Raw genomic sequence first — 16496 nt, forward strand, 5'->3', positions numbered from 1 at the left:
CTACCTGCGAGCCTCTTGTATGTACAGTTGTTATTATGGTATTTAATGAGTGCACTTGATACACTACTAAACATGTCTGTCCCCTCAAATAGTGCACTATAGGTATAAGGGGCTATTTAACACTTTAATGTATACTACAATATTTTGTTATCATTTTTTCCTACGTTTTATTGTATAAGTCATGTCTGCTTTGCGACGTTTGAGACACGCAACCAATGAGCGCAGCGCATCTGAACTGAGATTTGCTCGTGAAGTTTGAGTGGGGGTGGAGATCTGACCTCCTTCTCCTCATGACTCCTCCTCGAGCGCTCCGCTCGCCTTCGCCGTGTTTCATACCGAAGTCATACTTCACATTCCAGCTTTACTGTCATATCAAGAGAAATATTTCTTCAAAAACACCGGCGTTGTTTGCGTTTGTAAATGCGCTCGTGAGATTGTGCCTTAAATCCCCTGTCTTGCACGCGGCAGAGCAGAAGTTTGATTTTAAGGTAAGTGGCAAACTCTTATTCCGCTCCTTTGTTTCACGCAGTCATCTCGCGCTGCAGTTTTCAGATCATTCTCATTTTTGGCATTTTTTAGGAGCAGCATGAGTGATGACTGCATCACGCACACACGCATACACGTGGGTTCTCAGATGTAAACGTACTGCTCACATAAAAATAAATACTTATTTTATGGAATTGTTAATTAAATACATTCATAGTTTAATGATCTCGAGATCATTTCTAAGGGAGAATATAAAACTACTACACTGAACTAACCAATGTCATCATAATTATTCTTCAACACATTATTTAGAAACTTGGGTCGAAGTTGATTAAAGTTTTAAAAAAATGAAAAGTGACAAATGTTGGAAGTAAAACATTGTTTATCTATAAAACACGTGTCCTTCATTTTCTTTCAAATAATTGTATACTAGTAATTGTTTTGTCAACCATGGGAAAAGTGCTTTACCCGGTTTGTAACCAGTTTATTCATATATTGTGTTCTTCATGCGCCTTCTCCATTATTTGTATGTCAAATATTTGTGGCAGGAATTCATGAAATACTGTCAAATGTTGGCAAAAAATGTGTATTTCATTTAGACTTATGAGCTTTATTTCTAATTCATAAAACCCGTCCTATTCTATAACGGCACAGACATTTGCCTCAAATGCCTGGCACTGTGCATAAGCATTTTTTAGTATCATTCTTTTAGAGGTAAAGGGAGGTCAATAATCTCATTCATCTGAAATATTTGAACCTTGGGATCTTCAGTAGGCACATGTGTGAGTTCATCTCGCCTCCTGAGTTTCGCTGTGCAGAGATTGAACAGGTCTTTCAGGTTGTTTATGGTTACAGTGAGCAATCAGAGGAGAATTTCTTGAGATACATGTGAAGTGTGACTCCAAAAATAAAATCCAGAAGTTTCCATTCAGAAAACTTGCTTAAATATGAGCTCTTCTTTAATATTCATTACTAAACTGTATGAACTATTATATTGACCGTACAAGTTATTTTTAACCAAGCATTGGGTTGAATTATCTCATGATTAAATTATATTTTACCCAAAAGATAGGTTAAAACAACCCAGAATGGGTTAGTTTACAACTCATTTGTTGGGTTTGACCCCTTTTTCTTACCCAACGCTGAGTTGAAAACAACCCAACATTTTAGATCATAGCTGTTGGTGGCTTTATTGGTAAGTAAATCTGTAAAAAATATTTTGTTCTGTTGTGAGGTATTGTATTATTTGCAAAAAGTTTTTATATGATTATATACTTTTTTAATAATTTACAATTACACTGGATGGCATTTGATAATCTGTTAAACAAGGTCACTAAACCAGTTTCCTTGAATTTTTGTTTACCCATCCCGTAAACAATCCCATTATTTGCATAAACCAGCAATGTGTTTCTCTTAATTGTTATAATACAGAATATCATTCAGGAATACCATTAATTTGTATTGGCACTCAAAATCAGACTTGTTGCTTCTCCCTTTCGTGAGGATCTACTTTGCATATCACACCTTTTGTTTTGTAAACATTTGTAAATGTAATTTTAAGTACAGTTAAACACAATTAAGTTGTGATGCAAAGGTCCATAAGGTTATGCATACAGTGTAATGGAATGTGCTTTGGAATCCCTGCACCAAATTTTGCTTGAATTTTGCTCTACTTTATGGATACATTTAAAAGGCAATAACTACTAAATGTTTAGAAATGTTTTCTGATTTATTTACTCCTAATTTGTCTTGCTCTCGATGAATGTAACCTAATGAGTGGGTGGGGGGCATTTTCTCAACACCGGCTGTGAGGCTTTAAGAGAGTCTGCAAAACATGACAAGTGTCTTCGCTGACCTCATGGCTTTAAATAGCATGTCAGCGTGTGATTCGCGACCGCTCCACTGATTTACACAAGTTGTTTGTAGAAACCTACAAGCACGGGTTGGTTTGTATGTTTTCAAGTTGGTCTTCATGTTTTAGGTTACACACCGCCATAGGTCCGGATCAGGTTTGGTGTGTCTGTAAATCCAGACTTCAGAATTGTATAATTTCCTGTTGCTTTGCCTGTATCTTAAACATGTGTGACGGATTCTTTCGGCATGCTGGGCACAACTGTAATGTTTTTTTAGCCATTAGCTAGAATTAATGTTCAATTTTCTGCCTGTTCAAGGGGCATTTTTAGAGGTGGCCTTAGGCAGACATAAAAACCAAATGTATACGTTGCATGAGTTTCGCATGTTTTGTTGTTGTCCTCTTATAGTAAAGGTGAAGTGGAGAAGCTAGAGAATCTGGGACTCAAAGATAAAGCCTGTAGGACATCTACACTTTAATTTTTTTACCACTTTCAGCTGCCTTAAAATTTTAAGTTAAATCAAATTAGCTTTATGAGTCATTTGAACTTAAGTTATGTTGAACTAACTTTTATATAAACATCTAATTGTATTTAACTTAACTTTATATAATGAAGTTATTTGAAATATAACTCGATTTTGAATAAATGTTTTTCAATCGACTCCGAAAAACTAGCTAAAAAGCTGCCTCACATTTTAAAGTTGAGTTTTTACACTGTAATGCTGAAATCATACACACATATTAAAGCATATATTCTATTAAGATTGAAAACACATCTTTTTCTCCCCATTTATGCCTTCTGTTCACACTGAGAAGCTAATTGAAGACTGGATGATGGAAAGGGGGTCTTTTTAAATCGATTACCTATTTTTCGTCTTGTGATGCAGTTGTTTTGGCTGCATAATTCAGTCACAAAAAATTCATTTATTGGCACTTACATTTACAAACGGACAACAGTCTACACCAGAAGTGACCGACGGGAAACAACAAAAGACATAAGAAACGCATTAGAACTCATTATAATTTTATATTGTGTCCACACTGGATGCGTGGCACGACAAACCCGGTCGCGTCCGGTGTAGACACGGTGTTAAATTTTTCCCCTATCTTTATTTGATTTACTTTCTAATTTGACTGTTGCACAGCTACTGTGGCAGGGTAGTGTCCACCCAATACACACTCACAAATCTCAGTGGAAGCATTTCTCGCAAAATGTTTTTGCATAGTGTGATTTCGGACATACTATTTGTGACTCATACTTATTTTCGCCAATAATATGGAACTAGGCGATTTCAGATGCAGGGGTTGTGTTATCCATTCTTATCCATCAATCACTATCAAAGCTTTCTCTAGTATAAGTATCCCTGCATTTAGTTCACATTTTTCTACATGTTGAATTTCTGTCCTCACGCTGGCTGTGCAAATTCAAATCCAGCTTGCGACATTCATTTCTGCTTTATCTAATTAATTCCTGTCCTTGTCCATATCAACAAAAGTGACCAAAAATAGCTAGATAAAATCCTTATGAAAGTAACTCTACTTGCATATGAATGCATTCAGTCCTATTCCTTTGCTCTGCAGACAGACCAAAAACAGATGATTATGTTATCCGCTTGTTAAATCTGACATCACGCAGCACGGTTTCTGGGTCCAAAAGCTCTATCAGATGCTTAAGGCAAACAACAAAAATGCTAATATACACTCATTGCATGCTGTAAAACTTTAGAAGAACAACAATCATAATCTTTATTTCCATAACAAAATCCCACATGAACAAAAAGGGTTAATTTTAAAAAACAATTCATGTTGAAGATAAAGTGAGCCTGGAGACTAGTGTTCACCACGTGTTTAATAAAGTTAATGTGAAATGTGTGATATGAATAAACAGTGCTCATAAACTAGAAGTCTCTTGAAATGAGTGCAGCCGGTAAACCACATTTCTTAGTCACAACTTAACAAGCCGATGCTATGCTTTTAAGGCATGTCAGAAATGGCAGTTTATTCTAGTGATGCTACTTGACGAACAGGAGTTGGGGTTTTCTTAAGAAACTCTAGGTTAAAGAAAACTGCAGGGGCAGGTTGATCAGGTTTAACATGGGTTGGGTCTGTGGAAGAAGACAGAGGCAGTTCATTCCTCCTTCCTTTTAACATGTCTTTGTGTCTATTGTGTGTCCAGTGAAGTGTTTTTCTTTACCTCTGAAAAACGCTTTTACAGTGCATGACATCTGTACACGGCTGCTGGCTGTCTGGACTTGTCAGTGTAGTGGCTGTCCTCTTCACCTTGCTTTTCTGAAAGGTTTAATCGAATTAGATATGAATGCATTCCTGATGGTTTTGTGGAGGATGGGTTTACTGTATTTCTTTAAAGATCCAGTGTGTAATTTTTTTGTGGGATCTAGTGACAGAAATGCAATATTTTATGCATAACTATGTCCTCAGAGGTGCATAAAGACCTTACAATGAAGCGTTATGTTTTTATTACTTTAGAACGAGATATTTCTATCTACACACACCCCGGGTACCCTTACATGAAATTCGCCATGTTGTTCCTACCGGAGCCCTAAACAGACAAACTGCTCAACGGAGCGTGTTTCGTAACTACGTGATCTCCTTCGCCAAAGAAGAAAAAACATGACGACATCTTTGTCCTGTCCATTGTAGTGCTTTGAATGGGAAAGGGGTGGAGTGAACAATTTGTTGCAATTCGCAACCTCTCCACTAGATGCTGCTTAATACTCCACATTGCTCCTTTAAGTCTTGCTTATTTTAGTCTTGCATTTTTATGCTTGAAGATCTTAAAAAAAAATGTCTAAGAGATGGTCCATGTAGAGCAGTGCTGGTCTAACCTCTGTAAATAAAACAACAAAGTTAAGCTCATGTAGAAAAAGCATTTAGATTCAGATTGTCTTTCATTAAACCATCAGATTGTCCAGCAGTACTTGCTGAAGTCTTAAAATGCTTTCCTCATCTGTAATGTGATCTCGGGCAGCAGCTGCTGGTCTGCTTGTTGAGCTGTTGTTCTTTGAAAAAGGGTGTGTGTGTGTGTTTGTGAGGAGTGTGTAAGGTGATGGGCAGCTGTTATTTCAAGTCTCAAACGAGACTGTTGGCACTGCTGTTGCCCTAACACATAAACTGAGACTGAATTTATAAGTCTCTCATTATTGATCAATTTAGCAAATTGTGGTGAGATACAGTTAATGCTCAGAACAAAAGTTTGTTCATATATCGAGTCCTGCTTTTAGCTTGGTGGATCTCACACAATTTTCCACTGAAGAAGATTAATATTTATTTTGTAACATTACTGTCAAGAAAATTTTCATCAACAAATTTCCTTTTTAGACATGACATTTTTAAAAGCATTCATTTCGAAGCTTTAGCACATTTCTGAACAATTTTTCAAAACAAGGCTCAATACCGGAACCATGACCGCAACAGTTTTAATATGTCAATACCATAGTTCGTGAAAAAATGCCATGATGCCAAAGCAAGTCATTTTTTTCATCATAAATAAATAGACATTAATGAAATACGAAGTTTTAAATTCTAAATGTAAATGTGTAAAACTATCTGTTATGGTAATGATAATAGTCTTTTTTATGACAAGAGAATATTAAACAAAAAGTTTTAACTATGAAAAAAAAACTGGAAGCATTTGGAGGTACTCACAGATGTGATACTTGAAACAAAATCAAGCTTTATGTGTAACGTATAAACAATCCTTAAATGTTGCGGAGGATCAAGTCATTCTTCATTTTGTTCATTTAAACACTACATTATATTTTTTGTCAGAATATTTTTATTCTACTCTTAAAATGACCACATATCATCATCTCAGACGTAGCTGGACTTATTACGTTAATGAGATTTTCAGCAGAAAATGCAATAAAATACAATAAACGTAGAGGCTTTGCAAGGTAGAGAACACAATTGTTTATTGTGATCATTATTGTGTTACTGAATTATGTTTTCTATATAAAATCCCTGCCAATATATTTCAGTGGTTTGTGAGAATGTCCAAACATATTGCTTTTTTGTCATTATTAGAGAAAATTTGAGATATAGGGCTTGTAAAGGTATTTGATAAAATGAGGCAATTTGACAAATCAATGAAAAAAATCAACAGTAGGTTTTTTCAAGATATTAAGTCCATTAAATATGAACTGGCGGTGTTCTTGCACACTTCAAACTTTATCTTCTGCATTGTCAATGCGTTGTAATGGCTAAAGATGTTTCTTTAATGAACATTGGTTACCCGTCAAGGGTGTGGGATGCTTTTGGTTTGTCACTTGATTCTGTAACCCGATGTCTCTTCAGAGGCCATGCGCTCCTGGTGCCGACAGGTGACCTTTTAATGACGGGTGCTCACAGATATGGCGACATGTTTAAACTCAAGGTCAATATTTACTCATCAGTGCTACTCAAACACATGACACAATTTAACATGACAATGATCCGGGTATGAACTGTAAAATCACATTAAAATCCCATAATTCTGATTCCACTATTTTAACTTTCATCATTACTTCTGTAGTCTGTCTTACATTATTTCCGTTTGTATGCACAGTATATTAGCCTGCTCTTTATAGTTATTCATAGATTACGGAGTCATGTGTTACGAAACCAGTACACCAAAACAGCGGGATTGTTCTTGGGAAGAGCTCTGTGTGTTTCCCAAGCCTTAGTGGAAACCTAAATTGGTCAGGCAACCCATACACCCCCAACCACCCCCCACTATTTCCCTGTTCTTCAGGCCTTTTTTGGACTGGGGTGGTTGTAAATGAGATGGAAGGAGAAGAGAGGAGGGGAGGGGAAGGACAGAGAGGAGGTGTGGGTGACACAACAGAGAGTGAGTGTGTGTTTGTGTGCGTGTGTGTGTGCGTGCATGCGTGTGTGTTAGCAACACTGTAGCTTTCTTAATAAGGGCATGTCTGGAATTTCAGCCCCTTCTCTCTCTGAAGGTCCATACCAGTGGTCCTTCACGATAACCACTCTGGCTCCACTAATGTTGATTCTGAAGTCTGGTTTTGTTGTTTGCGGCTTTTCTTGCGTGTTTGCCAAATCGTGGTGGAAAAGCACTAGGTGTGATGGATCTTGAAATTGCTTGGTTCTTCAAGTATGCATTTTACAGTAGCAGTGTTAGACTCAAGTGAATAACTCCGCATGGGTCTTAAAGGGACAGTTCATCAGAAAAAAAAAATGTTTTATTCCAAATCCTAATGTGAATCTCCTTTTTTGTTCCAAAAGATAAATGGTTACATTGGTTTGGAACGTCTTTTAAACTTCTTTTTTATCTAAATAATAATAATAATCATTTTGATTAGACGGATTTTTAGTTGGCTCTAATACTCTCCAGATCTCTTTTTGCATAAATCAAAACACATTTCTTGTTTTTGAGAATTGAATAGGATTTAATGCAAATGGTTGTGCAAAACGCTTACCACACAGAAAGCCATAGCCACAAAAATGTTTTGTGGTGAGTGGTTATTAGTTTCTCGGTACACACTGTTTCCTGAACTTTCAGATTCATTTGGCATATGGACTCAATGACTTTGGAAACTGTGTAAGGAATGTGGTTCTGAATGTCAGTCTGTTTTAAAATAATAATAAATTCTAGCGAATGGCAACAATTATGCACAACTATTTCCTTGTGCTGCTTATAAAGTTTAAGAAACAGAGGTGGTTTATTTGTCTTTTCAGTGATTGGGGATATATAAAATATCTTTTTTTTTAAATATTGTGTATTGTGTTTATATTGACGCTTTTTTTATGCATTTTAACAGCCTTTTACTGACCCATAGATATGAAAGAGCTAATATGCAGTTTTTTATTTAAACCTCATTTAGCAGTTCATTTTTGTCATCCTTTAAAAACGTTCACCATGTTTTTACCACGTTAATCATGTTAAACAAGTTATGGTTCCACTGCAAAAAAGCAAGAGATTTAGGGTACATTTACAAGATCATGTTGTTAGCGTGTTAACCATGTTAAACAAGTTATGTGAGATTTAGGGTACATTTACAAGACAAAAATGTACTAAGAAATGGAAAAGATTTTAGCTTTCTGGTTTTTCAGTTTTCCATTTTGAAAAGTTTTACATAGTGCGTAGAGAATGGCACATGCACAACGTCACTAGTACAAATTAATGTACTTTTTGGCTTAAACGAACACCCATAACACAAAAACTGTTTAGGCATTAGTTGAAATCCTTGACATACCCTTATATCTTAAAATTTCTTAAAATTGCTAAAAATATTAGGATGTGACTTTCTACTATGTTTCTAAGCTCTATAAGCTATCTTTGCGAAAAGGACCTAAGCTCATGCGACTGTAAACATCCACAAAAAGCTTGTTCAATCACATTGCTCAGTCTTGCTCAACCTCTCTTGTTGACACCAGGGAAATTTGTCAGTGTCTTCAGTAGGTTGATCTTGATTTTCAATACCAGCGCTATTAATACCCTCCAGCTCACGAAAGCTGTAAAGCACGGCCTTGAAAACCTGATATTCCATCACCTGAACTTCACTTGACATCAGGAGTCTGAAAAATCTGGCACCTTGATGATCAGCAGTTCAGAGTGTGCTGGCTCTCGGTCTCTCCGACATTTTGTCTTTCCTTTGTAATTCTCCGAAATGGGATGGAATGATTGACAGGGATTGTGTATATGATGACATGATCCATCAAGATTTTGATTCTTTATGAACAGCGTTGGGAAAAACTCCAACTCAGAAGGAGAGTTCAGGGTCACACCATCTCGAATGATAGTTACTGTCAACCCGTCTGTTTGTCTTAAGCCATCTCAATTAACCAGTTATGAAATAATGCAATGGCTCTTTACTAATGAAGTTGCATAAAGGTGTTCCTTTTATTGTTATCAGCTGACAAGATCACAAAATACTGATTTTTCTGCTTAGCTGGCAAGCAACTTTTGCACGTTCTTGTCATATTTCCTAGCATGAGGTTCTAAGTGTTCTTGTTTTTTTTGTCTTTCTACCTACTCGCCTCTCCCAGTAGTCCCGGGTGTGAGGGCTCACGTAGGGGCCCAGGTGGAGCCGTCACGATTGCAGCCAACGAGTGGAGCGCCAATACGAGCCCGGAGGAGGGGCAAGAGGATGAAGTGGACGGAATGGACAAGGCAGGACTGGACGGAGATGCTGAGGGCGTCTGGAGCCCCGACATCGAGCAGAGCTTCCAGGAGGCTCTGGCCATTTATCCACCTTGCGGCCGCAGAAAAATCATTCTGTCAGACGAAGGGAAGATGTACGGTGAGTCATGGAGACACGAAATACCTTGATGGAGAGATTCTTGAACGATTTTCTTGGTGTTCAGATTCCTCCAAACTATTCCTTATATGTACTTAAAAGACTTCAGCTGAAGTAATAGAGAATGTGAAGCTACGTCACGCCGCGTTAAATGTTGCGCCATCTTGGGAGGATTGCTGCTCGTGCGTTCAATGTAGTGTTTTGTTTTCCTTGTTTGATTATGAAATATAACTATGGAAGGTCTCTCTTGCTGTGTTAAAAACTGCAATAGCATTACGCTGAGTCGTTCAGGAAAAGCCCATGGTTCTTTCAAATTCGATTTCTCCATATATCAAACAAAACAAGTAGTGGTCCATATCAAAACAATGATAGCAGAGGAGTATGATCCTCCCAAGATGGCGGCACCACTGCAACATAGGACGTCACTATTGAAGAATGTAGATGTAACCAGACACAACAAAAATTGTTTAAGTAGCCTAAACATTTATTTCAAGGTGACTATAAGTAAATGTATCTTGTTTAAAGAATGTTTCAGTATTTTTACATAAAAACAAGACAAAGAGTTCTAATAGCAGCGCTATTGTTGGAACAGCATGGATAAATCAAAACAATGTGAGGTTAAACAGGGCCAACTCATTGCATTGGAGTTTAGCGCGATGAATCAGAGGTGAACTTATGACACTCCATACCTCCAGATTTTCCCGTTCCCACATGGGATCCTCTGACTGGAATGCTGTGTCTCCCATTTGAGTCAGCATTCTCAATACAGCATGACTCACTCCAGCCTTTTATCAAGTGTGATAGTCTTCCCTTTTATATATTCATTATTGAGTGTATGATTCAGAATTGACAGTAAACAGAGATGCATTCTTGCTTGATTAATTTAAGTCTTCATACACTTTTAAAAACATGTTGAAAATGACATAGTCAAGTTCCCGTATGCATGTAATGAGAAATGGAGCCTTTAAAGGAGTAGTTCACTTTCCAATTAAAATTTCATGATAATTCACTCACCCACATGTCATACAAAGCCACATGTGTGTTTATTTCTTTTGTCAAAACAAATTGAGGCTTATGAGTAAAGCTTTCCAGGGTTCTTATCCATATGATGGACTTAACAGGGGGGCTGCTGGTTAAGGTCCAAATTTAAGGTCACATTTAATTTAACTTAAATGAAGGGTGTTGTCTTGCGAAATGTCATTTTCCAAGAAAATGAAATACTTTAAACATAAAAATATGGCTTGAAACGTTATCGTGATGTAAGCAGAAGTTCTTACCCATTGTTCATGAGTATGGAGAAATAAGACCCCTCGAAAGTTCTTCGATGTGGAATGACACATTATATGTCTTTGTGAAGAGCATTGTTTAAATGGTCAGTTCGTGTGCATATCAGGCTCAGCTATTTGAAATCTACGTGTATGATTGCGAAATACGGAAGTCGTGGACGTGGATCGGGGAGGCAGTGCAAGCCGTGTATTTATGTTTAAAAAGTATATCACTTTTTTTAATTGTTTTGCAAGATAACACCCCTTTTCAACGGCTGGTGTCATGTAGAGCCTTTTGAAGCTGCGATGAAACTCAAATTAGGATCTAAACCAACAGCCCCCCGTTCTTATCCATTATATGCAGAAGAACCCTGAAAAGGTCTCTATTTGTTTTTACAGAAGAAAGAAACACACAGACATGAGTGAATTATCATGAAATTAAAATTTTAAAGTGATCCTTTAAGGGGATAGATCACTCAAAACTGAAAACGATGTCACTATCATTTACTCATCTTCATGTCATTTCAAACCTTTTTGACTTTCTTGATCTTCACAAAAGAAGATATTTTGGAGAATGTTGATAACCAAACAACACTGACCCTCATTGACTTCCATTGAATGAACAGAAAGACATTTCTCAAAATATCTTCTTTTTTGGAACACAAAAGAAAGAGTAATATACAGGTTTTTAACAAATTTATTGTAAATAAATGATGACATACTTGTTTATTAGGTGATCTCTTTAAGATATATTTACACTATAGAGCACCTATGGGCCAATCCACATCTCTTTAGTATCAGTAGTGTCATACAAAAACCTTAGGCGATTTTGCTTTGCAATTCACTTTGCTGTGTAATTCCGCTCTTGATGCAAGTGCCTGTATTGTCTTTTCGAAGGTAATTCTTTGGCACACTTGAGGTATTTCAGGACATTCTCTAAGCATGAATATAAATTGCTGGGATTAGGCCAGCATATGTCATACAACTGATCAACTCACTTTTTGACCATAATCCTTTTGTTAAACTATTACTGCATCAAGCTTTATCATGTGGTGGTTAGCACAGATGAGCTCATTTGGCTATGGGGTGTTTTGACCTTTGACCCTCTCTGTAAAAGAGGCTTATGGAGACCATCCCACATTCTTTTTCCTTGGGTTAAAGGGGACACACATTCCACAGCTCCGTGGCCTTGTCCTGCACCGTAACACTCCACCCACGCCTGTCACACGAGCCTTAATCCCCCACTCAACACACGAGGAAGGTTTCTTTCAACAGCATGCCATTTTGTCCTTTTGTGGTAGCATGAGTTGTCAGGGTCTTACTAGTGTTCAGTCCTGTGGGTTTGCTCTCGGAGGCTCCATACGACAAGATCAGCCTCTCCCTCTCTCTTTACAAACAGTCTCGACGCGGACATGTCACGGCAATCCTGCCAGAACCCTGATGGCAATCTCCGAAAGCGAACGGAGTCTCCTGATATGGCCTTCCTCCTCCTCCCCCAGTTCACCGGCGGCAATGTATACTTTGACTAGACAGCACTAAAATAGTCCGGCCATCTGGGGGAGGCATTAGAGGGACAGTGTATGCCCTAGTGACATTGTGCTTTTGGTTTCTCAGTGTTTGCCATCAGCTGTATGTATTTCACTAAGTTTTCCAGAAGTCGAGCAGTCTCCAGGTGTCTTAAAAACTGTAAAGTACAATAGAGAAGTTTTAACGTCCAAGTCTGTTTTTCTAATCTTACTGTCTGGAACAGAATGCTTTAAAGCAACACTTTTGCTCACAGGTTCCGCCACGTGGTTGATAAGCGCAATTGTCTGTTAACAGTGTCGTAAATAATATCGCTGTATAAGCCTCCCTGTGGGAAGCGCAATACACGTGAAATTATTTACTCAGCTGAAGGATCCGGCGAATGCAGAAACGTTGTTTAGAAACCATGTCACAGTCTTTCGCAGACAGGAGATGGGCGGGGCTGTGTGTACCAACCCGAACACAGAATTTTCAGAGTGTAGTAGTGGCTAGGGATCGACAGATTATCAACGTCGATATTAAGCATTTTTATGATTATAACATTGGTCATTTTTAAAGTTTTTTTGCCGATAAATGAATTTATTTGCGAAACACGTTCTTTGGCTCACGTCACTCTCAGGCCTATAGCACATTTTTAAGACTCCAGTTACTCCAGTAAGAAAGATAGTTAGAGTCTCAGTGGTCCATACAGTGGGAACCAACGGGGTCCAATGTTGTTTGGTCACCAACGGTGGCGACACCGCGTGCAATGGAAACTGAAATGGATGTGAAGCTCTTTCGTTCTTAATCATCAATGGCAACATTTAGCGCCTGTTAATGCTCCTCAGAGCTTCATTACTCACCGCTGATCCCCTGCCGTCTCCTAACACAAAGCAGCTCTCCCAATAAAGTTCACTCTCGTTGCACCGTGGGAAGACGAGTTAAACAATCCAATGTTCTCATCCAGTGTCTGGCTGCTTTAATGAGCTTGATTTGTCATCTAACACCTGTGATGTGTTGCCAGGTTTCTCTTTTTTAAGTCTCCACCTGCAATCATTTTGGTTTATTGCCCTCGTGTCGGAGCTGTTGGGTTCGGGAAACATATCAACGCTAACACAAATGATATCAAGGTCTTTCGCAGGATTGGGCTAATTTGTGAATCTGTTTGTCATCATGCAGCCTTTCATGTTATAGTAGCAGCTTTTATTGAAGTTGTCGATATTAAGGGTTGTCTGTTCTCACAGCCTCGTGAATTAGCAGAAAAATCCCAGAGCCCACACATGACGTCATGTCAGCTGCACAAGACGACCAGATGTGATGCTTCCACAATTACTGTTGTCACTCCTCCAGCTGTGTGATAAATGATAAACTGCAAAGGTAATGTGCAACAAATGTTTGCGGATGTAAGAAATCTAAGTCTAAATCCTAAATCGTAGATGTGGCAAGTCGGTAAGCACACATGCTTCTTACATATCCTGTGGGCTGTGGGCCATGCAGGTTCGAGACCGGACTACATGGTCTGGTTTACATGTTAAGAAAACTAAAACTACCACAATTACTAATATTGAAATCGTCTGTCCCATTGCTAGAAGTTGTTGAGATCTAAAAAGGTTAACAGGAGGAGGGATGCCCTCCAGGGGTTGTCAGAGGTCAGGGCGTGTCCCCCCTTGCCTTAAAAGTCTTTAGACATTTTCCACTTTGGATAAGTGCTGGCCCTTAAGTGACCAAAAGTTTCTGATCTTTTGACCTCTCATGGTGGGGATCGTCCACACATCTACTCAACTCACATGTTTTGACATCTTAGGTGTGTGTTCATATCTGTTTCAGAACAAGTAAGAACACGTTCTGCAGGATTGGCAGAACTTCATACAGGATCTTCCAGAAATGTTTCAACTCATACATTTAAGCATGATGTGTCATGACGTACATGCAAAAAGTTTAAATATAGTCATCATAGGTTGCTTGTGTTTTTTATGTCGTTTCAAACCTGCATGACTTTTTTTCTTCGGCAGAACAGGAAATAAGTTATTTGGAAGAACATTGGTAACCAAACAACTCTGAGCCCCTACTGACGTACAGTGTATGAAAACAAAAAATGAGACATTTTTCAAAATATTTTTAGGTAATAGGGAATAAATAGAAATAAAATATGTGTGTGTGTAAACTAACCCTTTAAAGATGCACTATGTAGGGTAAAAAAGCTACAGTACATAGGAGCCTCAGATTGAAATTCCTGCATAGATGCACTTTTAATTTTCTAGTTATGACAATCGCCTAGAAACAGCTTTTTAAAATTTTACATGGCAATCCATGGCACAACCTTGATTAAATATCGCAGATGTTTTCCAGTCTATGTGTCCTCATTGCACACATTATGAAAATGGAAAATATGTAATTGCTATCTTTTCCCTTGAGATATCTTAGACCACTGTCATGATGTATCGTCTCAGAATCAAAAATTGAAAAATGAGAATTATGAGATGCCAGCTTTTAAAGAATCTAGTTTCAGCCGGCTCGGAAAGGCATGGCACCTGTTTTTGATTGGCCGTCGCTTTGGTCTTTTCCCTGATTGGCAGTCTCTAATCCATGACTTTTACTGCAGGCCAACAGGTGGGTGGTGTAGAGTTGTTAAAGTGCAGGTGGTTTTAGTCAATAAACACATGCACATCTGGTCGGATACAGGGTTAACCAGGGTGAACCATGGAGGAAACTGTCTAAACGATTCATGAACGAAAGAAAAACTAGAGGAAACATATTAGACAACATTCTTGTTGACATATTGACTGAAGGTTTTCGCCAAGTAACATTCAGTGAAACTTGCCGTGAAACAGCTTCACTGGGTTGTGTCAACAAGACTGACAATTGAAGACAAGCACAAGCAACAGACAATGCTGTGTTCATCATAAACTGGCAGTCAACAGAGCCAAACACATCGACCATGGCGATCTGTTTATCCCAGCTGGAGCATAAGGTGCTCTTTTTGATTTAAGGAAAGGTCAGATTCTTTAAGGAAAGATTTTTATTTTGGGGATAAATGCATGCAAAACGTTTAATTTCTCCCGTGGTTTTGCTGGACACACTTTAGAGGAATCTTTGAGGGAATCTGCACTTTCCTTTGGCACATCTTCAGTCAGATCTGTCAGAATATTCATGTGTAAGCATTGATACGAAAAGGCCCTTTTAGACTCAGCAATTTGTCAATGGAATTTTTTTAACCAAAGAGTGACTTGAGTTGCTACCTTTTTCAGGAGGTTCTTGTAGAGGGACCATGTTGGATGGTTTGTGTCAGCTGTCTTAAGCCAAATGATAGAATTGTATTAGATGTTCTCCGCATCATGTGTGGCAGGGTCATGATGGCAAAAGAATTGGGAAACATTTTAGGTTCATCTGCTGGAAGAAGTGACCCAATAGGTCTCACCACCATGTACTTGAACAAAGCACACTCTTAAAATAAAGGTGCCTAAAAGGTTCTTCACAGCGATGCCATTTTTGAATCCAGAAAGAACCATTCAGCCAAAGGTTCTTTAAACCACCACCTTTTTCATACTTTTTAATAACCTAAAGAACCTTTTGTGAACCAGAACGTACACATTATGACATGCAGGAAGGAACCCAAAGTGCAATTGTGGCCAAAAGTAATGTCCAACTTCATAAAAAATTTGATCTTTATTTGAAGATATTATTACAGATCCATGTCGCATAGTTGTGCTTTGAGTCTTGTTTTCTTCCTGCTACTTTCTCCCAATATTATCTGTCCTTCTTCCTCACCGTGCCTCCCAGGAAGTGCAGCGTTTGGCTTGGGGTCGTAAACACACTATATGTGGGGAGGTAGCCTGCGGACGGGCTCTCTGAAAGCTTTTGGCCGGGACTCAGGGGTTCAAGGTTGCTGGGAATGGGCCAGAGTCTCTCTGCATCTATCACAGTCTCCTCTGTGTGTCTGGAACTGAATCTGTTTGCCTTCTCGTTTCCACGTGTTTTGCCGTTTAGTGTCTGCCTTCTTTTCTTTCTCTCTCACTCTCTCTTTCTCTCTGTCTGGTTGCCTAATCCTTTTTGACATCCTCATGTGTTGTCATTTCATCAATATCAGTTAATGAAATTAAATAGAAAAGGCTCTAATTTGTTGGTGTTGGT

General features: G+C 38.4%; 1 protein-coding gene across 4 annotated transcripts in view; it reads left to right on the forward strand.

The window, feature by feature from the left end:
- Positions 1-273: 273 nt before the first annotated feature.
- tead3a (TEA domain family member 3 a) overlaps positions 274-16496 on the forward strand; it is a 28829-nt gene continuing 12606 nt past the window's right edge. For 3 of the 4 annotated variants that reach the window (XM_056733508.1, XM_056733513.1, XM_056733512.1), the window contains exons 1-2: positions 275-488; positions 9347-9600. In XM_056733508.1, coding sequence (XP_056589486.1) covers positions 9462-9600 — 139 coding nt within the window. In that variant the 5' untranslated portion in view covers positions 275-488; positions 9347-9461. Of the gene's footprint in view, positions 489-9346; positions 9601-16496 lie in introns of all 4 variants that reach the window. The other variant, XM_056733511.1, reaches the window with a different exon arrangement.

Source organism: Triplophysa dalaica, chromosome 20 (assembly GCF_015846415.1).
Source record: "Triplophysa dalaica isolate WHDGS20190420 chromosome 20, ASM1584641v1, whole genome shotgun sequence".
NCBI classification, from domain to species: Eukaryota; Metazoa; Chordata; class Actinopteri; order Cypriniformes; family Nemacheilidae; genus Triplophysa; species Triplophysa dalaica.